Raw genomic sequence first — 21,643 nt, forward strand, 5'->3', positions numbered from 1 at the left:
GACCATGTTCCTTATGGCTGCATTCGCTGCTGCTTCTACTTCATTTATCTCTCTACTCACCACTACTAGAACCAGATCAGCTGCAAAAGATATCATACTCTAACCAACAAATAGCAATTTTGCACATGGACGGGTCAAACGCTTTAATAATTTCACAAAACTGCTCACTCGAATGAGAAGACATACTCTCAGTACTCTCATTAATATCATATCACCTAAATAAATGTTTGTATGGGTGTACGTGTGCACAAGAAGCAGGATACATATGTGATCTTGTTCGCGATTTTTCGAAAAACTGACGATTGCTTACCCGTGCAGAAAGTCGAGTTGGAAATTTTTTTATTTTAATCAAAATTAATTCCTCATTTAGGTAATTTAAGTTTTTGTTAAATAAAACTAAATCGGATTCTTCTCATTATGCCTGGCTGAACGAAAAAAAGAAGAAAAAAATAAGAGAAAGAAAAATACCCACAGTTAAGTTTGGCAATCTCTCTGTAATGGTGTGGGGCTGGGCTTTTCAAGGATGTGGTGACGAAAGAGTTTTGCTTGGACATTCTAAAGACTGAATTGTCAAGCAGTGCAATCAATTTGGTTTTCCCACAAACCCCAATAAACAGAGGTACACGCTTTATCAGGAACGACCGCAAACTGAAATCGTTTCTGTGCAGGACTTGGCTGCTGTACAATTGCAGCAAACTCATTGATATCACCGCCCAGAAGCCAGACTTAAACCCTATTGAAAATTTGTGGTCTTTCGTAAAGAAGCGCGTGGGGAAACGAAAGTTAAAAAGTAATTTGTGCGATGTTTTTCATTTTGGTACAATAACTTAACAAAACTGTATGTGACTCGGTCAATGTCTGTCAGAATTTGTAGGTTTATATGGAACGTATCATGGCGCCAGGCAGCTACTTCCGCCTATATAAGGCTGAACCATTTAATGGCTGCTATCGCCATTACCATGCAATGATAATTTTAAGAAGCTACATGCTTCCTTTGGTACAGATTTGAGATTAGACTTTACGTACTGCGAAAAGCAGCCAATTCACGTTATCGAGCTTAAAACCGGTACACTAAAGCACGGACATCTCATTTTTTTTCTCAATATTATAACGAAGTCAAGCAAACTAACCCAGTTGACCAAGTCAACATGTTATGGGATGCCATTTTTGCTATGGTTATGTGTAAAAATAAATGTACAGTTAATGCTTATCGAATTCGCGTCTCAGTTCCTAAAAAAAACCTCACCGATGTCCACTTCGCTGCACATCCAGCCAATTTGCATTCAGCACTGAACTTAGCCCAAGAGGGCTGCCCGAAACTCAGAAAAATGTTTTTACCCATGTTCTACGCAGCATAAATTTTCTGTTGAATTGTCTCGACATTTGATAAAATGATCGGTCTTGATAAGATATTGAAGATGGGAACAAACCAAGCAAACAACTCCTAAAACCAACTCGAATAATTTGGGACTCATCAAATCATTTATCAGAGATGTGAGCACTTTTATAGCCTCACTGAACACATTTCTCACACATTTCAGGAAAAGTAAAATTTTTTACAAATGTTTGCCCTGTATTTCCCCATAAGAAAACAGATTTCACACATCATTCAAAAAAGGCACATTTTTCAGAAATGTGAATTCGCCCCGAACATTTCGTGTTTTTTGCAATGATTAATTAACTAATCGAGATTTCTATCGATGTTGTGAAAATAGTAAAGTATCATAACCATAAGCAGCTGATATATCAACGAAGGCAAGCGGCAACTTTATATAAGAAATTTAATATTAAAACAAGCCCACCGTTTTTAGAATTTTAACATGGCGAAATCTCGAAAAGAGTACCTAAAATGGAGCCCTTACTTTGAGAGCGCAATTTTTGAGTTTTGGAAGGAAAACTTTACGGCGCTTATGTTAATTAAAGAAACTTGTCAGCTGTTTATTTTAAAAAGCGGTACTTTCGCCACTTACATGTTACCGCAACCGGTAAAACACCAATATGACAAATTTGAAAATGTAAAAACGAAAAAATGAAATAAAACAGGAAAATCATCATCAATAATTCTTACATGGGGGCTCAACCGTACCATAGATAAAGAATGCCGGAAACACGTAAGTTTACCATGTCAAACAAAAAACGTCAACGTAACCTCATATAAAAGTCGCCGGTGCAATACACATTTGCGAAAATATACGTTCAAGGATATGAACAGGCGTCAAGCTAGGAAAAACGTCGTAGAGGAAGAAAAATGCAGCGAGACGGCATATTGCGACCGAGAAAAACGAAGAAATGAACTTAACATTTGGTATAAACGCTCGAAAATTTAAAATAAAAACAGATGAGATTTTCAACCGATGCGAGAAAAATGAGGAGCAGCACTCTTACAATTGTCATCATCACACAAAAAAGCAGAATGCAAAGTGGAAACAAAATGCTTTAAATCTAACGAAAGTTGCCATATGGCTGAAGCTTGAGGTGCAACAAAGCCGAATGTCAATTATTTAAAAGCATATTGCTGAACTTATTTACAATACAACGCTGTCGTTTATGCCGACACAGACGCAAATGTATTGTTGATGCGTAAGTGCGTCTCTGATACAAATTTTGCAAACTACCCGCTACAAAAAGTCATTTGAAGTTGTTTGGTTTAGGCAACGTAGCTACGTCTGTTTTGGGCGAATTTATAGCTGATGTCCGAGTGGATGACCTAAACGCGAAACATATATTTTTAGTAATTTCGGATTGGTACGTTGATACGCTTGTTGGATACGACCTGTAATAGAAGTTTAAAGTGACGTTGAATGCAGGTATCCACAAGTTCGAACAAGTGAAGGAGTTCAATAACCTTTATGAACTAAACTGACCGTGGATGTGGCAGAGAAGCGTTCCACGGCTGGAAAAGTAGTTCGGGAGCATCAGACCAAGGTGAAGAGGAGATGAGAGTGAAGCTAAAAATGGAGCTAATAAATCCGACTTCATATGGAATCTTGTAATGTATTGCATTTAATAAACATTATAAGACGCACTCATTCTTACATGTATGTCAGTTTTAAATCCTAACAGCCCGAAAACATGTGTATATGTGCAGAGTGTGTCTTGCTTTCACTCATTGTGCACTTTTGTGCATCTCATTTTCCCTGCATAGCTTTTCAAGAAACCCCGTACAAGTATATTATAATAAAAACATAGATGACCTAAATTATAAATATTTACATATTATATTAAAATTTTTTTTTTGCTTTGCGTATCAATTTTGCTTGAAAAAAAATCTGTGTCTATATAAGGGTAATTCATCGTTGGCTTGTCGAAGAATTCTTATTACGGTAATAAGAAATAGGATGCAAATAAATCAGACGGTCCCCGTGGCACGTTTAAAATAGATGTCCTCAAAAAGCTTTGATAATGATTTTTACAAAGATCGGACGATAAACAAACAACTTTCATACAAACGTTTTCCGCCAATATACCACTGTTGTGGGTGGAATTTCCTAATTCGCTGAAACAGGTATACAATAAAATTCTTATATAGAGATTTGAAAATAAGTTTGAAGCAAATCGGACAAAATTTAACTTCACCAAAAAGTCTTTGAATTGCACCTTCCACCGAGAATGTTTTAATTTGCCAAAAATGTGAAACACGTCTCATATTAATGTTTATATGGATACAAGAAAATGAATATCAGGGCGAAACGTCACCCACCAGATCTTTGACCCCCATTTCCACCAAGAAGAGGTAAATTTTCAAAAAAGTGCGAAACACCTCTCAAATTAATTTGAAGAAAGATCTTTAAAAATAAGTTTGTTGCCGATCGGCACCAGTGATTTGGGATATCCCACCCGCAACAGTGGTAAATTGGTGAAAAACGTTTGTATGAAAGTAGTTTGTTTATTTTTAATGCTTTTTGAAAACATTTATTTTATACGTGCTACAGGCAAGCCCGGGTTATAGAGCGAATTCCGAAGTGGGCTTCACTCACCTCCATATCAAACTTCCTGCCTTCCTGGAACGACTTGCAAGACAAATTGGACCAATATATAGGGGTCAGCCGCGTAAACTATGCGCGCTTTAATAATAATTACGATGTTACAAATTAATGCTATAAGACCAAGTGAATAGTTTATAAATCATCTTAACACTCAAAATTATTTTTCAGGTAATCTTTTTTAGTGTTAAATATATTTAAATAAACTATAAGGAATGGATTCTACCTCCTTATTTATCCTTCTTCATCAAGAAAAGCTTAATAATTGCTAATTTACATTTTTTGTTATTTATTGTTTGTTTATGTCTGTAACCACAGTTGGTGAAGTCGATGAACATCACTGAATTACATATGCGGGAATACCTAAATATACCAATTGGCTTGCGACCACTGCATATGTGGCGGTGCTATATGCTTAAAAACCATCCTGGTCTTTTGGTCATCAGAAATCCATTTACATTCACTGGTCAGCGTTATTGGATAGCTCGAAGTCTGCGGGATTACCCTCTTGCTCCAAACATCGTGAACTTGGATGCAAAACATTTTTCATCTAATACTGTATCTGACTGGTGGAGAGAGTTACATAAGTGCACTGAGAAAAGTATTGCTCACCGTCTTAAGACTTCAATGCGCTGGACAACATTGGGGTATCATTACAACTGGGATACCAAAGCTTACGATGAGGCCATGCACACATTGTTCCCAATTGACTTGTTTAGCTTATCCCAATATTTTGCTTATGTCTTAGGCTTTCCAAATTACATCCCACAAGCCGGTATTATTAATTACTACCCTATTGGCACTTGCTTATCTGGTCACACTGATCATTCGGAATTGAATCATGAAGCGCCGCTATTTTCATACAGGTACCGGTTAAGATAGTCTTAAAAATACACAGCTCTTATTAAATTCTTAATGCAGTTTCGGACAAACTGCTATTTTTCTTATAGGTCAAAACACACAAGAAGAGCAACCTAGTGCTTTGTTTCTTCGTAGTGGAGATGTTTTAACTATGTCTAGGGAATCGCGTCTTTGTTATCATGCTGTACCACGCGTCATGAAAACACAGAAAGAACCATGGAATGATTTTCTTACAATACCTCAATGGAAAAGCAAGGAATTCTTTAACAATTCAATGAATTTTGAATTGTACGATCAGGTTACTGATACGTGCTTTTGGATGCCGTTTAACCGTTATATCGCCGACTCACGCATTAATATTAATGTGCGTCAGGTTTTTTCTTCAGATGATTGCCTTTGAAATTGAATAATTTTTGTATATAATACTATTTATTCTGTTGGCATTTCGCATATTAAGAAACCGAAAATGATCGAAGTTTAATACTATATATGAATTACGAAAAATGTTGTCTTTTCAGTTGTTTAATATATTAAGCACAGGATGGTATCGCTATATTCCCACTCAAAACCATACTAAAAGCTAAATACAATAATTCTTATATTTATAATCAGCCGCTAGCCCCGAAACTGCTGTTTTTGCGGCTGGTGTGTATGTTGCAATTTTGTTTGTCAACATATTTTCTATGGAGTCGCGCTATTTATTCCGATCAGGTAAAACCCCCTTCATATTGCCGATGTATCGAGAGATTTCTCAAACTTAGCTCGTGGACGAAAGGCATTCTGAGATGATTTTGAAGCCCAGGGCTGTTGACCTGTGTCATGATGGATGCTGCTGATTTTTGCTTAGAGACTTGTTATAATTATCAAACAGAGTCCCATTTAGGGACACTTGTTCGTCAAAGCTAATTAGATATGTTCCCGAGATTGTTTAGTTGAGGCCGTTCCTGTTCATGATGCTGATGCTGGCTCCGTCAATAATAATAACCCCTTCAACGTAGGCTATTTCAACCACGTGACCCGATTGGATGTTGCACTGCGCGACGGTTCCTGCAGTTAGTTGATGGGGGCAGGTAGGTTTTTTCAATATACTACAGAAGGTGAGGGTACAGTCGCTTCCCAATCGCTTATGGTAAAGATTATTTACTTTCTTCTAGATCTAATATTTTATTATAATGGTGAACAGGATACATTTTATTTTTATTTCAACCAGTTTTTGGTTTCGGGCATTTAATGAGGTAGTATAAAATTGAATTAATCTTATATAAAATTGATTTTGTTAAAAATGACGACTGATTAAAAGTATTAAATTTTTGTATCTTATAATGATTATTTTAGTTTTGCCAATATTGTGTTGAGCAGGTGCTCTGAGTCCGGCTCATCTGTTGTGCTTGTTAAGTTCAGGTTTTGTGTTAATTCGTTGAGGCGGTTCAGGGTTTTTGGATTGATTTCGATTTTTCGCCTATTTTATTAGTTGACTTTAAATCTAATCCCTGCTACTTTTTTTGTGCTGTTTCTATAAGAATAATGCTACGTGCGTGTCTGTGTCTTATTCTTACTCTGTCAATCAGTGGTTCAAAATTTTCGAAGTCTATTTAGAATCCACTTCATGTGATCCCTTAAGAATACCGTAAAATTCGCAAGATCATTGTCATTGGCCTACCGTCCTGGTCAAACACTGCCTCTAAGCCGTGTCCCGAAGCGTTTGTCGTTAAGTCAATTGGTCTTTTAAAATCTGGACGTGTCACGAGCGCATCTTTTGGAGCAGATTTGCTTTTTAGTTTGCCGAAAGCTTATCGCTCTTTAGATTAATCTGAACCTTCCTGGACTGATTGCCGAAATGGTAGGTAAGGGTATTTGTCGTCTACGGTTTTCTATACCCTAAACCCATTGAAAATGTAACAGGTAGAAGGAAGCATCTCTGATCCCATACAGTATATATATTTATAATCACCATCAATAGCCGAGTCAATCTAGCCATGTCCGTCAGTCTGTCCGTCCGTATGTATGAACGCAAGGATCTCAGCACCTATAAGAGCTAGAGACAAATTGAAATTTTAGATGTAGGTGCTCCTAGTGCCCGCGCAGATCGAGTTTGTTTCCGATAATCGATAACTTACTTAGTTTCCAAGCAATCGATAAGAATCGATATCGATAACCTGTTTTTTGGGCAATTTTGGTAAATAATAGGAGCTAGAGTCACCAAACTTGACACATAGCATCTAAAATAGAATATATATATGCATTTGATATTGGAAGCAGAGGGTTCAGGGTATCCCCTAGTCGGGAGCCCCCGACTGGAACATCTTACGTGTTTTAATATTATTTTATCAAACTCCAATCTTGGAATGCTCTCCAATGCGCTGAGTATCTGTGTCTTACGTTTGGCCAGGTTAAGTAATTTTAGGACAAACAGTATAAGCAAACATTAACTTAGTAATATAGTAGTTATGTAAAGGCAATGTTATAGATGATGTTAAACAAATTACGGCCTTAAGAGGCCTGGTTGTTGCCTAGTGCGCCGTGAATTCCCTCGAAGGAAGAGGCGAAAATGCCGCTTTTTGAGACGCCGCATAGGTGTAGGCGATCTGGTCCTCGGCAACCGCGAGAATCAGGTCTTTAGGAAGAATTGACTTACGTACATACCATGGATAATCGCTGATTAAGCGCAGTTTTGTTTTTTTTTTTTTTGCATAATTTGCACTCGCTTTCGTTGGGACTAGGCAGCAGTTCCCAAGATCGGAATGCCGTGCATCCCCACGGGAGTAACAATGCAATTTAGCCATTTCAGACTGGAGATTTTGGTACGGAAACTATTAACCACTGACTTGATGTGAGATATGAAAGTTAGCCTCTAGTCAAAGGACAAGCCTAAATATTTCACTTTGTTGGCATGTGGAACGGTATAGCCAGTGAGCTGACCCTCATTTTTTCTCAGATTGAAAAACACGTTAGTTAATTTGGAGGTATTTATTTCAATATTCCACATTTTAGCCCAGTTGTCTAGAAGGTGAAGGTACTCCTGGATACCATCTGCAGCTTCGTACTCGCAACAGAAGCTGAAAAAGATTCCGACATCATCAGCGTAGGTGACCATTAGTTTGCCCGGATCAATGCACCACTTGTTCACGTCAGGGACCGGTATGTCTGCTGTAAAGCAGAGAGAAGCGAAAACGGAATAGGAGTGAGAACACTACCTTGAGGTTCATTTGCTAGAACGGGATATATGGCGGATAATCCCGTTCGCGTTTTGACATTGAAGAATCGTTCGATGGAAGGAAGACGATATTTTACCTTGGCCAGGAGACCCAGGAGCTTCACCTGTCCAAATTATGCTCTATGGTAATGAAGACTGCATACAGTTCTCATTTGCTTCAAACAGCTGAAGAATGGCGTACTTGTTCGGTAGTGTTATTATTCAGGAATGTTGCTGTTGTTATTCAGAAATAAGTCCACGGGATTCCACAACAAGAATCATCTTTGGTGCGACCAGTCGCTCCCAAACCATCGCTATCGACGGCAGGACACTGATCGGCCGATAGGACGCAGGTAGGCTTTATGGTTTGTCCTGCTTCTGTACTTTGGTAGCTGAGATGCACCTCCAAAAATTGCACGTTTCGATTTCGGTCAAGTTGTCTTGTGGTCGAACGGCTTCGGTCTGCTCTACAGACTCGTAACTCTCACTTTTCTCTTCCTGACCCTGGGTCGTATGGATAATACTCTGCATGGAAATTACTCACGGTGATAAAACTTGCTAAGCAAAGTAACAGAAAAAAATCTACAAATAAGAACTGCATGGAATCCCTGAACCGGATGTTCTAAAAAATTGTGTTGCTAGTCTGCAGAGCGACGACTTGTTTTCTGACTAATCGGGCTATTTACTTGGCTGAAGTATTACCATTTTGCCCTGGTAATTAAGATTATCTGTTGATTGTCGGAAGTCATTCTGACGCCATCCCTGGAGTAATTGTTTTCTGAGCTTATGAGTTTTGTCCTCACTGTATTTGGCATAATTTGCCGTGAGCGCATAGCGATCGTAGCTCACTGATTCTTCTGCGCAAGGGCCATAGCCAGTTCGAAAAAATTTGTGATTGGGCTGGGAAGATCTTAATCCTAATGGATTTCTTGAGTCCAGAGACGAATGTTTGCAGAGCTTCACTTCTTTATTTTTCATTTAAGACATGCTTTGTTGTTCATAATTGAAGCTACCTATTCATGTTAAGAAATTCCATAGTATGGCTTGAAAATATCGTAGGCGTCAATTCCTGTCTGTCGCCAAGAGGATATAGTGTTCTTGGTTTTCTTCTTTAACAGTTGATGTTTTGTTCTGTGTGATAGTTCCTAATTCAGCCTGAAGAATTAAATTATGTTATATAATTTACAAAACCGAAACTTGGTGGCTTTAAGAGACAAGTTATTCGTTTCGGTGTATATCGCTTCGATTTAATTCGACAACTGACCTACATAACGCTAAGACGGAGAAGCGAGGCGAATTCGTTCCCAAAGCGAGTGATGAAGCTTTATTGCGCTCTTCATACTTACACTAGATTTCATGTTTTCTAATTAATTTTGTAACTCAATGCGCGGATCTCCGCCGCTACAGACTTAAAGAATGTTGATTGGTGTGTAGGCGCGGCGTTGACCGCCGTATCTATTAAGGTAATAACCTCTGGTGTGTTACGGCCTAAAAAGGCCTGGTTGACGCCTAGTGCGCCGTGAATTCCCTCAAAGGAAATGGTGAAAATGCAAGATTCAGGCCTTTAGGCAGAGTTGAGTTGCTGACATACCATGGATAGTCGCTGATTAAGCGCAATGTTTATTTTTGCATGATTTGCACTCTCTTTCATTGGGACTGGGCAGCAGTTTCCAAATTCGGAATGCCGTGCATCCATACGGGAGCAACAATGCAATTTAGCCATTTCAGAATTGATATTTTGGTACGGCAACTATTAACCACTGACTTGAGAGATATGAAAGTTAGCCTCTATTCAAAGGGCAAGCCTAATTATTTCAATTTGTTGGCATGAGGAACGGTATTGCCAGTGAGCTATCCCTCATTTATCCTTAAATTAAAGCACACGTTAGTATTCCACATCTTAGCCCAGTTATCTAGAAAGTGAAGGTACTCCTGGATACCATCTGCAGCTTCCTACTCGCAACGGAAGCTGAAAAAGATTCCGACATCATTAGCGTAGGTAACCATCAGTTTGCCCGGATCAATGCACCACTTGTTCACGTCAGGGAACGGTATGTATGCTGTAAAGCAGAGAGAAGCGAGAACGGAATAGGAGTGAGTACACTGCCTTGAGGTACTTCTGCCAGAAGGGGATTTATGACGGATAATCCCGCTCGCGCTTTGACATTGAAGGATCGTTCGATCGAGGGTAGGCGACATTTTACCTTGACCAGGAGACCCAGAAGCTTCACCTGTCCAAATTATGCTCTATGTCAATGAAGACTGCATTGCAATACTCTTTTGCGTCAAACACTTCAAGACTGTAGTTTGAAAGCCGGCGTGCTCGTTCGGTAGTACTGTTATTGAGGAATGTTGCTGTTGTTATTCAGAAATGAGTCCACGGGATTCCACGACAAGAATCATCTTAGATGCGACCAGTCGCTCCCAAACCATCGCGATCGACGGCAGGACACTGATCGGCCGATAGGACGTAGGTAGGCCTTATGGTTTCTCCTGCTACTGTACTTTGGTAGCTGAGATGCACCTCCAAAAATTGCACGTTTCGATTTCGGTCAAGTTGTCTTGTGGTCGAACGGCTTCGGTCTGCTCTACAGACTCGTAACTCTCACTTTTCTCTTCCTGACCCTGGGTCGTATGGTTAATACTCTGCACGGAAATTACTCACGTTGATAAAAGTTGCTAAGCAAAGTAACAGAAAAAAAAATTACAAAAAAAAACTGCATGAAATCCCTGAACCTGATGTTCTAAAAAATTGTGTTGCCAGTCTGCAGCGCGACGACGTGTCGCCGTGTTAATATTCTGACTAAACGGGCATTGTTTTCAACTTGGCTGAATTATTACCATGTTGGCGTGGTAATTAGGATTATCTGTTGATTGTCGGAAGTCATTCTGACGCCATCCCTGGTGTAGTTGTTGTGTAAGCTTATGAGTTTTGTCCTCACTGTATTTGGCATTATTTTGCCGTGAGCGCATAGCGATCGTAACTCACTTATCCTTCTGCGCAAGGGCCATGGCCTGTTGGAACATTTTTTGGTTGGGCTGGGAAGATCTGAATCCTAAGGGATTTCTTGAGTCCAGAGAGGAATGTTTTCAGGGTTTCAATTCTTTAGTTTTAAGACGTGCTTTGTTCTTTATAATTGACGCTACCTATTCATGTTAAGAAATTCCATAGTATGGCTTGAAAATATCGTAGGCGTCAATTCTTGTCTGTCGCCAAGAGGATATAGTGTTCTTGTGTGCCGGCCAATTGTGGGATATATTTTACTATATTTAGTGTTACTAAAATTATGTGATATGTAATTGTTTCTTATTCTTCTTTAACAGTTGATGTTGTGTTTTTTTTGATAGCTGCTAATTCAGCCTGTAAATTGTTATTATGTTATACAATCAACAAAACCGAAATTTGGTGGATTTGTGCACAACCCAAATGTATGTAACAGGCAGAAGAAAGCATATCCGACCCCATAAAGTAGATATATTCTTGATCAAAACGAGTCGATCTAGCTATGTCCATCTGGCTGTCTGTCCGTCTGTCCGTATGTATGAACACAAGTATCTCAGAGCCTAAAAGAGCTAGAGAAATTTGAAATTTTAGATGTAGGTTTCTATCGCTGGCAGTTGGGGACCTATACATTTCCGCGAAACAATGACTTTTTATTTATGATAATTTTTTTTTAGGTGCAACGCTATTTGCAACCAATCTTGGAATGCTCTCTAATGCGCGGATTATCTATGTTTTAAGTATGGCCAGGTTAATGCAGTAATTTTTAACAGTAATTACAACAGTATAAGCAAACATTAATTTAGTAATATAGTGGTTATGAAAAAGCAATGTTATAGATGATGTTAAACAAATTACGGCCTAAAAAACCTGGTTGACGCCTAGTGTGCCGTGAATTCCCTCGAAGGAAATGGTGAAAATGCCTTTTTGAGACGCCGCATAGGTGTAGGCGATGTGATGCTCTGCAACCGCAAGATTCAGGTCTTTAGGCAGAGTTGAGTTACTGACATACCATGGATAGTCGCTGATCAAGCGCAATGTTTTTTTGCATGATTTGCACTCTTTCGTTGGGTCTGGGCAGCAGTTTCCAAGATCGGAATGCCGTGCATCCATACGGGAGCAACAATGCAACTTAGCCATTTCAAACTGAATATTTTGATACGGCAACTATTAACCACTGACTTGATGTGAGATATGAAAGTTAGCCTCTACTCAAAGGGCAAGCCTAAATATTTCACTTTGTTGGCATGTGGAACGGTATAGCCAGTGAGCTGTCCCTCATTTATCCTCCGATTAAAGCACACGTTAGTTCATTTGGAGGTATTTATTTCAATATTCCACATTTTAGCCCAGTTGTCTAGAAGGTGAAGGTACTCCTGGATACCATCTGCAGTTTCGTACTCGCAACAGAAGCTGAAAAAGATTCCGACATCATCAGCGTAGGTGACCATTAGTTTGCCCGGATCAATGCACCACTTGTTCACGTCAGGGACCGGTATGTCTGCTGTAAAGCAGAGAGAAGCGAAAACGGAATAGGAGTGAGAACACTACCTTGAGGTTCATTTGCTAGAACGGGATATATGGCGGATAATCCCGTTCGCGTTTTGACATTGAAGAATCGTTCGATGGAAGGAAGACGATATTTTACCTTGGCCAGGAGACCCAGGAGCTTCACCTGTCCAAATTATGCTCTATGGTAATGAAGACTGCATACAGTTCTCATTTGCTTCAAACAGCTGAAGAATGGCGTACTTGTTCGGTAGTGTTATTATTCAGGAATGTTGCTGTTGTTATTCAGAAATAAGTCCACGGGATTCCACAACAAGAATCATCTTTGGTGCGACCAGTCGCTCCCAAACCATCGCTATCGACGGCAGGACACTGATCGGCCGATAGGACGCAGGTAGGCTTTATGGTTTGTCCTGCTTCTGTACTTTGGTAGCTGAGATGCACCTCCAAAAATTGCACGTTTCGATTTCGGTCAAGTTGTCTTGTGGTCGAACGGCTTCGGTCTGCTCTACAGACTCGTAACTCTCACTTTTCTCTTCCTGACCCTGGGTCGTATGGATAATACTCTGCATGGAAATTACTCACGGTGATAAAACTTGCTAAGCAAAGTAACAGAAAAAAATCTACAAATAAGAACTGCATGGAATCCCTGAACCGGATGTTCTAAAAAATTGTGTTGCTAGTCTGCAGAGCGACGACTTGTTTTCTGACTAATCGGGCTATTTACTTGGCTGAAGTATTACCATTTTGCCCTGGTAATTAAGATTATCTGTTGATTGTCGGAAGTCATTCTGACGCCATCCCTGGAGTAATTGTTTTCTGAGCTTATGAGTTTTGTCCTCACTGTATTTGGCATAATTTGCCGTGAGCGCATAGCGATCGTAGCTCACTGATTCTTCTGCGCAAGGGCCATAGCCAGTTCGAAAAAATTTGTGATTGGGCTGGGAAGATCTTAATCCTAATGGATTTCTTGAGTCCAGAGACGAATGTTTGCAGAGCTTCACTTCTTTATTTTTCATTTAAGACATGCTTTGTTGTTCATAATTGAAGCTACCTATTCATGTTAAGAAATTCCATAGTATGGCTTGAAAATATCGTAGGCGTCAATTCCTGTCTGTCGCCAAGAGGATATAGTGTTCTTGGTTTTCTTCTTTAACAGTTGATGTTTTGTTCTGTGTGATAGTTCCTAATTCAGCCTGAAGAATTAAATTATGTTATATAATTTACAAAACCGAAACTTGGTGGCTTTAAGAGACAAGTTATTCGTTTCGGTGTATATCGCTTCGATTTAATTCGACAACTGACCTACATAACGCTAAGACGGAGAAGCGAGGCGAATTCGTTCCCAAAGCGAGTGATGAAGCTTTATTGCGCTCTTCATACTTACACTAGATTTCATGTTTTCTAATTAATTTTGTAACTCAATGCGCGGATCTCCGCCGCTACAGACTTAAAGAATGTTGATTGGTGTGTAGGCGCGGCGTTGACCGCCGTATCTATTAAGGTAATAACCTCTGGTGTGTTACGGCCTAAAAAGGCCTGGTTGACGCCTAGTGCGCCGTGAATTCCCTCAAAGGAAATGGTGAAAATGCAAGATTCAGGCCTTTAGGCAGAGTTGAGTTGCTGACATACCATGGATAGTCGCTGATTAAGCGCAATGTTTATTTTTGCATGATTTGCACTCTCTTTCATTGGGACTGGGCAGCAGTTTCCAAAATCGGAATGCCGTGCATCCATACGGGAGCAACAATGCAATTTAGCCATTTCAGAATTGATATTTTGGTACGGCAACTATTAACCACTGACTTGAGAGATATGAAAGTTAGCCTCTATTCAAAGGGCAAGCCTAATTATTTCAATTTGTTGGCATGAGGAACGGTATTGCCAGTGAGCTATCCCTCATTTATCCTTAAATTAAAGCACACGTTAGTATTCCACATCTTAGCCCAGTTATCTAGAAAGTGAAGGTACTCCTGGATACCATCTGCAGCTTCCTACTCGCAACGGAAGCTGAAAAAGATTCCGACATCATTAGCGTAGGTAACCATCAGTTTGCCCGGATCAATGCACCACTTGTTCACGTCAGGGAACGGTATGTATGCTGTAAAGCAGAGAGAAGCGAGAACGGAATAGGAGTGAGTACACTGCCTTGAGGTACTTCTGCCAGAAGGGGATTTATGACGGATAATCCCGCTCGCGCTTTGACATTGAAGGATCGTTCGATCGAGGGTAGGCGACATTTTACCTTGACCAGGAGACCCAGAAGCTTCACCTGTCCAAATTATGCTCTATGTCAATGAAGACTGCATTGCAATACTCTTTTGCGTCAAACACTTCAAGACTGTAGTTTGAAAGCCGGCGTGCTCGTTCGGTAGTACTGTTATTGAGGAATGTTGCTGTTGTTATTCAGAAATGAGTCCACGGGATTCCACGACAAGAATCATCTTAGATGCGACCAGTCGCTCCCAAACCATCGCGATCGACGGCAGGACACTGATCGGCCGATAGGACGTAGGTAGGCCTTATGGTTTCTCCTGCTACTGTACTTTGGTAGCTGAGATGCACCTCCAAAAATTGCACGTTTCGATTTCGGTCAAGTTGTCTTGTGGTCGAACGGCTTCGGTCTGCTCTACAGACTCGTAACTCTCACTTTTCTCTTCCTGACCCTGGGTCGTATGGTTAATACTCTGCACGGAAATTACTCACGTTGATAAAAGTTGCTAAGCAAAGTAACAGAAAAAAAAATTACAAAAAAAAACTGCATGAAATCCCTGAACCTGATGTTCTAAAAAATTGTGTTGCCAGTCTGCAGCGCGACGACGTGTCGCCGTGTTAATATTCTGACTAAACGGGCATTGTTTTCAACTTGGCTGAATTATTACCATGTTGGCGTGGTAATTAGGATTATCTGTTGATTGTCGGAAGTCATTCTGACGCCATCCCTGGTGTAGTTGTTGTGTAAGCTTATGAGTTTTGTCCTCACTGTATTTGGCATTATTTTGCCGTGAGCGCATAGCGATCGTAACTCACTTATCCTTCTGCGCAAGGGCCATGGCCTGTTGGAACATTTTTTGGTTGGGCTGGGAAGATCTGAATCCTAAGGGATTTCTTGAGTCCAGAGAGGAATGTTTTCAGGGTTTCAATTCTTTAGTTTTAAGACGTGCTTTGTTCTTTATAATTGACGCTACCTATTCATGTTAAGAAATTCCATAGTATGGCTTGAAAATATCGTAGGCGTCAATTCTTGTCTGTCGCCAAGAGGATATAGTGTTCTTGTGTGCCGGCCAATTGTGGGATATATTTTACTATATTTAGTGTTACTAAAATTATGTGATATGTAATTGTTTCTTATTCTTCTTTAACAGTTGATGTTGTGTTTTTTTTGATAGCTGCTAATTCAGCCTGTAAATTGTTATTATGTTATACAATCAACAAAACCGAAATTTGGTGGATTTGTGCACAACCCAAATGTATGTAACAGGCAGAAGAAAGCATATCCGACCCCATAAAGTAGATATATTCTTGATCAAAACGAGTCGATCTAGCTATGTCCATCTGGCTGTCTGTCCGTCTGTCCGTATGTATGAACACAAGTATCTCAGAGCCTAAAAGAGCTAGAGAAATTTGAAATTTTAGATGTAGGTTTCTATCGCTGGCAGTTGGGGACCTGTACATTTCCGCGAAACAATGACTTTTTATTTATGATAATTTTTTTTTAGGTGCAACGCTATTTGCAACCAATCTTGGAATGCTCTCTAATGCGCGGATTATCTATGTTTTAAGTATGGCCAGGTTAATGCAGTAATTTTTAACAGTAATTACAACAGTATAAGCAAACATTAATTTAGTAATATAGTGGTTATGAAAAAGCAATGTTATAGATGATGTTAAACAAATTACGGCCTAAAAAACCTGGTTGACGCCTAGTGTGCCGTGAATTCCCTCGAAGGAAATGGTGAAAATGCCTTTTTGAGACGCCGCATAGGTGTAGGCGATGTGATGCTCTGCAACCGCAAGATTCAGGTCTTTAGGCAGAGTTGAGTTACTGACATACCATGGATAGTCGCTGATCAAGCGCAATGTTTTTTTGCATGATTTGCACTCTTTCGTTGGGTCTGGGCAGCAGTTTCCAAGATCGGAATGCCGTGCATCCATACGGGAGCAACAATGCAACTTAGCCATTTCAAACTGAATATTTTGATACGGCAACTATTAACCACTGACTTGATGTGAGATATGAAAGTTAGCCTCTACTCAAAGGGCAACCCTAAATATTTCACTTTGTTGGCATGTGGAACGGTATAGCCAGTGAGCTGTCCCTCATTTATCCTCCGATTAAAGCACACGTTAGTTCATTTGGAGGTATTTATTTCAATATTCCACATTTTAGCCCAGTTGTCTAGAAGGTGAAGGTACTCCTGGATACCATCTGCAGTTTCGTACTCGCAACAGAAGCTGAAAAAGATTCCGACATCATCAGCGTAGGTAACCATCAGTTTGCCCGGATCAATGCACCACTTGTTCACGTCAGGGACCGGTATGTATGCTGTAAAGCAGAGAGAAGCGAGAACGGAATAGGAGTGAGTACACTGCCTTGAGGTACTTCTGCCAGAACGGGATATATGACGGATAATCCCGTTCGCGCTTTGACATTGAAGGATCGTTCGATCGAGGGAAGGCGACAGTTTACCTTGACCAGGAGACCCAGCAGCTTCATTTGCCCAAATTATGCTCTATGTCAATGAAAACTGCATTGCAATACTATTTTGCGTCAAACACCTGAAAAATGTAGTTCGAAAGCCGGCGTGCTCGTTCGTTAGTGCTGTTATTCAGGAATGTTGCTGTTGTTATTCAAAAATGAGTCCACGGGATGCCACGACAAGAATCATCTTAGATGCGACCAGTCGTTCCCAAACCATCGCGATAGACGGCAGGACACTGATCGGCCGATAGGACGCAGGTAGGCCTTATGGTTTCTCCTGCTACTGTACTTTGGTAGCTGAGATGCACCTCCAAAAATGCACGTTTCGATTTCGGTCAAGTCGTTTTGTGGTCAAACGGCTTCACCCTGCGCTACAGACTCGTAAATTTTGCTTACTCACGTTGATAAATATTTCTACACAAAGTAACAGAAAAAAACTACACAAAAAAAAAAAAAAAAAACTGCATGGAATCCCTGATTCTGATATTCTAAAAAATTGTGTTGCCAGTCTGCAGCGCGACGACGTGTCGCCGTGTTAATATTCTGACTAGACCGGCATTGTTTTCAACTGTCTACTTGGCTGAATTATTTCTATTTTATCCAGGTAATTAAGATTATCTGTTGATGTTCGGAAGTCATTCTGACGCCATCCCTGGAGTAGTTGTTTTATGAGCTTATGAGTTTTGTCCTCACTATATTTAGCATAATTTGCCGTGAGCGCATAGCGATCGTAGCTCACTTATCCTTCTGCGCAAGGGCCATGGCCTGTTCGAAAAGTTTTTGGTTGGGCTGGGAAGATCATAATCCTAACGGATTTCTTGAGTCCAGAGACGAATGTTTGCAGAGCTTCATCTTTTTATTTTTCATTTAAGACGTGCTTTGTTGTTTATGATTGAAGCTGCCTGATAATTATACGAACTTCCATAGCATAGCTTGAAAATATCGTAGGCGTCAATTCTTGTCTTTCGCCAAGAGGATATAGTGTTCTTGTTTGCCGGCCAATTACGGGATATATTTTGTAGTAAAATATAGATTTATAGATTTAAATATAGATTAAATGTAACTGAATTTATGTAATATGTAATTGTTTCTAATTCTTCTTTAACAGTTGATGTGTTTTGTGTGATAGCTGCTAATTCAGCCTGAAAATTGTTATTATGTTATACAATTAACAAAGCCGAAATTTGGTGGATTTTAAAGACAAATTATGCGTTTTAGTGCGTATCGCTTTGATTTAATTTGACGACAGACTTGCATAACGCTAAGGTGGAGAAGCGAGGCAAATTCGCTTCCAAAGCGAGTGATTAAACTTTATTGCGCTCTCCTAATTTACGGTTGAAGTCCATGTTCAAGTCCATGACCATGTTCCTTATGGCTGCATTCGCTGCTGCTTCTACTTCATTTATCTCTGCTCACTACTACTAGAACCAGATCATCTGCAAATGATTCTGCATCCCTGGGGCTTTCTAACATATATTTGTTATGTAAATATGCGTGTTTCACCGGCCTAAAAAGATTTCATACTCTAACCAACAAATAGCAATTTTGGACGGGTCAAACGCTTTAATAATTTCACAAAACTGATCACTCGAATGAGAAGACATACTATCAGTACTCTCATTAATATCATATCACCTAAATAAATGTTTGTATGGGTGTGCGTGTGCACAAGAAGCAGGGTACATATGTGATCTTGTTCGCGATTTTTCGAAAAACGGATGTGCAGAAATTCGAGTTGGAATTTTTTTTATTTTAAGCAAATTAATTCTTCATTTAGGTAATTAAAGTTTTTCTTAAATAAAAATAAATCAGATTCTTCTCATTATGCCTGGCTGGAAGAAAAATTGTCTGGGTCGCGACAAAGACCTTATGTACTTGTACGCGCATCCACTCAACACAAACATACATATGTATGTTTGTAGAATGCGGAGATTTTTGAATGCAGGGATAATGAGATGCACACAAGCACACAAGATGCTCAAATCAATGAGTGAGAGCCAGGCGCACTATGCACATGCATATATACTTATGAATATATTTGGGCTGTTAGGATTTAAAACTAGCATATATTAAGAAAAAGCATCACCCGTAGCGACGTTGTGCGCTGAGCGAGACGCAACTTCATTCTGACCGTTCGGCTCTCGAGGCCAGCATTCAGCTGTCCCTCTCAGCAGTCTTACTCTCTTCGGGCACAACAAATGGTCACAAGCACTCATGGGGCTCACTTGTATCAACTTTTCATGTTTCTATCATTTTGATGTATGGCTTGTCTGAACTAGGCACCTTTAACGGTTTTAAAAGCTATAAGTAAAAACGCGATAAATAAATACGCAAGAAAATTGTTTCAACTTAAAGTTAAAGTCAAAGAATTCCCAGGTATTTTTGACAAACCTGATAGCTAGAAAGAAGCCATTACCAAAGACAATATAAACACTAAGATAAGTAACGTCCATATATTTGAATGGAACGCAAAATTTCTGGCCTGGCCTTTCATCTAGCCTTTGAGGCTTCGTACGGCATGCCTGCTGACTGGTAGTTCGATCTCCAAAGACCAGACGAACGAATGCCGAAGTCGCGGCTTGCTGATGCTGACACGAGCTACGAAGTTAGTCGCCAGCCTGCCTTCAGCAAAGCTAGTCGATGCTGCTTTGCGTCGCTTCGTTTTCGAAGTACATTGAGCGAAAAAGCTTAGAGCTAACGATCGACGCAAAGTGCGTGTGCTTTATCCATGAAATGCATCCTTTAATTAAATGATGTATTACCCTAGATATTAACGATTAATTTTACAGGAAAATTTGAGAACTTATATAATTTTTACACAAGGCGCTTCTTGCGCAATAACTATGTTAAGAAAATAGCACACATAGATTAATTTCACTTTTCTTTTTGGACAGTGTATGCTCGAGAAAATTTCTTGTCTCAGCCAATAGCGTGAGTGCACCTTTCGTTGTATGCGTGAATAATACATGCATAAGATCTTTAAAGCATGTATGTATGTGTTGTAATTCACTGCTCTGGCTTTAGCTAACAAAAAATTAATTTTGTTAGTTTTCTACCGCAGATCATGACCTATCCCAAATTTTGATATATGAATGCATTTCGTGTACTGAGTTGGCTCCGCAGAAAATATGTATTTCTAAGTCGATGCAAATATTTACATTATTTTATTATATTAAATTAATATTATTTTAATTCTCCAATTAAGAAATAAAAGAGTGATAAAAAATACAGTTACATTTCAAGTCGACTCGAAGGTCATATTTTGTTATGATCCTATTATAATTATAATAGCCTCCTCGCGGTGTTTCCTGCGTTCTTTGTTCTTTATAATTCGAACAAAAAATAATAAAATAAAAAGAAGTAAAAATTAATTAAATGTATCTTTGAAAACAACAAATTTGCACTTTCATTTCCTTAATTTTTTTTGTATTACTTAAAACTAATAATAATTTAATTAATAATTTCAAATATAAAAAATTACATAAATATTTGCATCGACTTAAAAATACAATTTTTTTTTGTACGGAGCCAACCTCAGTACACGAAATGCATTCATATATCACAGAAATTTTGGGTAGGTTGTGAACTGCGCTAAAAAACTAAGAAAATTGTTTCCTTGCTAGCCAGAGACTTTGCCAGAGCGGTGGATAACAACACATTCAAATATGCTCTTATGTATGTAAGTTAACAACTAAACATATAAGATACACTCTCACAGTCATACATTGTTATTTCTAAGTACGCAACACACAATCATAAGTATTTGGTTGCCCTCAGCAACAAAGTAGTATTCTTGTAAACAATGCTGACCCGCTGCCAAGAGTTCTGCGCACAGCAACTGAAAACGGACACCCGTGCTGCTTGCGCAAGATTGCTGAGTCGGCATGCCGACTCTAGCGTATGGCGTGATGCATTGGCATCACAGGGCAAACTTAAGCTTGAACATTTCTGTAGCCGTCAGTCTCAATCTAGATCGCAACATTATATGACGAGTGATTGATAAAGCTCCGGCATTGCCGTCAATAAACATTATTTGTGTTATCAATCATAGTTGACCACGTCCAAGACGGACAACTGGAAAAGTTCCCTCAACCTAATCACATCGTTCCAATAGTCACCTGTTGAATTCATCACCACCTCACAAGGAGAAGAATCACCTGTTGGATTCATCACCACCTCACAAGGAGAAGAATCACCTGTTGAATTCATCACCACCTCACAAAGAGAAGAAGTCACCACCGTCCGACCAACCACACATCGTCGCCAGACAACGAAGTTACGACGGAAGACATAATTGGCGCCCAACCAATAAATAGGAACCCAAACCATGTAAGTTCATAAGTGATTTCAGTTTTGAAGAAATTATTTACGAACGCCACGTACCGATACGTGTG

At 39.5% G+C, this 21,643-nt stretch overlaps 1 protein-coding gene across 5 annotated transcripts in view; it reads left to right on the forward strand.

Annotated features, from left to right (window-relative positions):
• The window catches only part of AlkB (alpha-ketoglutarate-dependent dioxygenase AlkB), a 54,640-nt gene that overhangs the window by 27,662 nt on the left and 5,335 nt on the right, over positions 1-21,643 (forward strand). For 3 of the 5 annotated variants that reach the window (XR_011417241.1, XM_070210868.1, XM_032433181.2), the window contains one exon: positions 21,301-21,578. Coding sequence is in view for 2 of the 5 variants with exons in the window: in XM_032433182.2 (XP_032289073.1) it covers positions 4,302-4,849; positions 4,905-5,244 (888 nt within the window). In the remaining 3 variants the exon portion in view is untranslated. Of the gene's footprint in view, positions 1-4,301; positions 4,850-4,904; positions 5,333-21,300; positions 21,579-21,643 lie in introns of those variants that run through there. The other 2 variants (XM_032433182.2, XM_032433183.2) reach the window with 1 other exon arrangement.

The sequence above is a fragment of the Drosophila virilis genome, unplaced genomic scaffold (assembly GCF_030788295.1).
Source record: "Drosophila virilis strain 15010-1051.87 unplaced genomic scaffold, Dvir_AGI_RSII-ME tig00001479, whole genome shotgun sequence".
NCBI lineage: Eukaryota > Metazoa > Arthropoda > Insecta > Diptera > Drosophilidae > Drosophila > Drosophila virilis.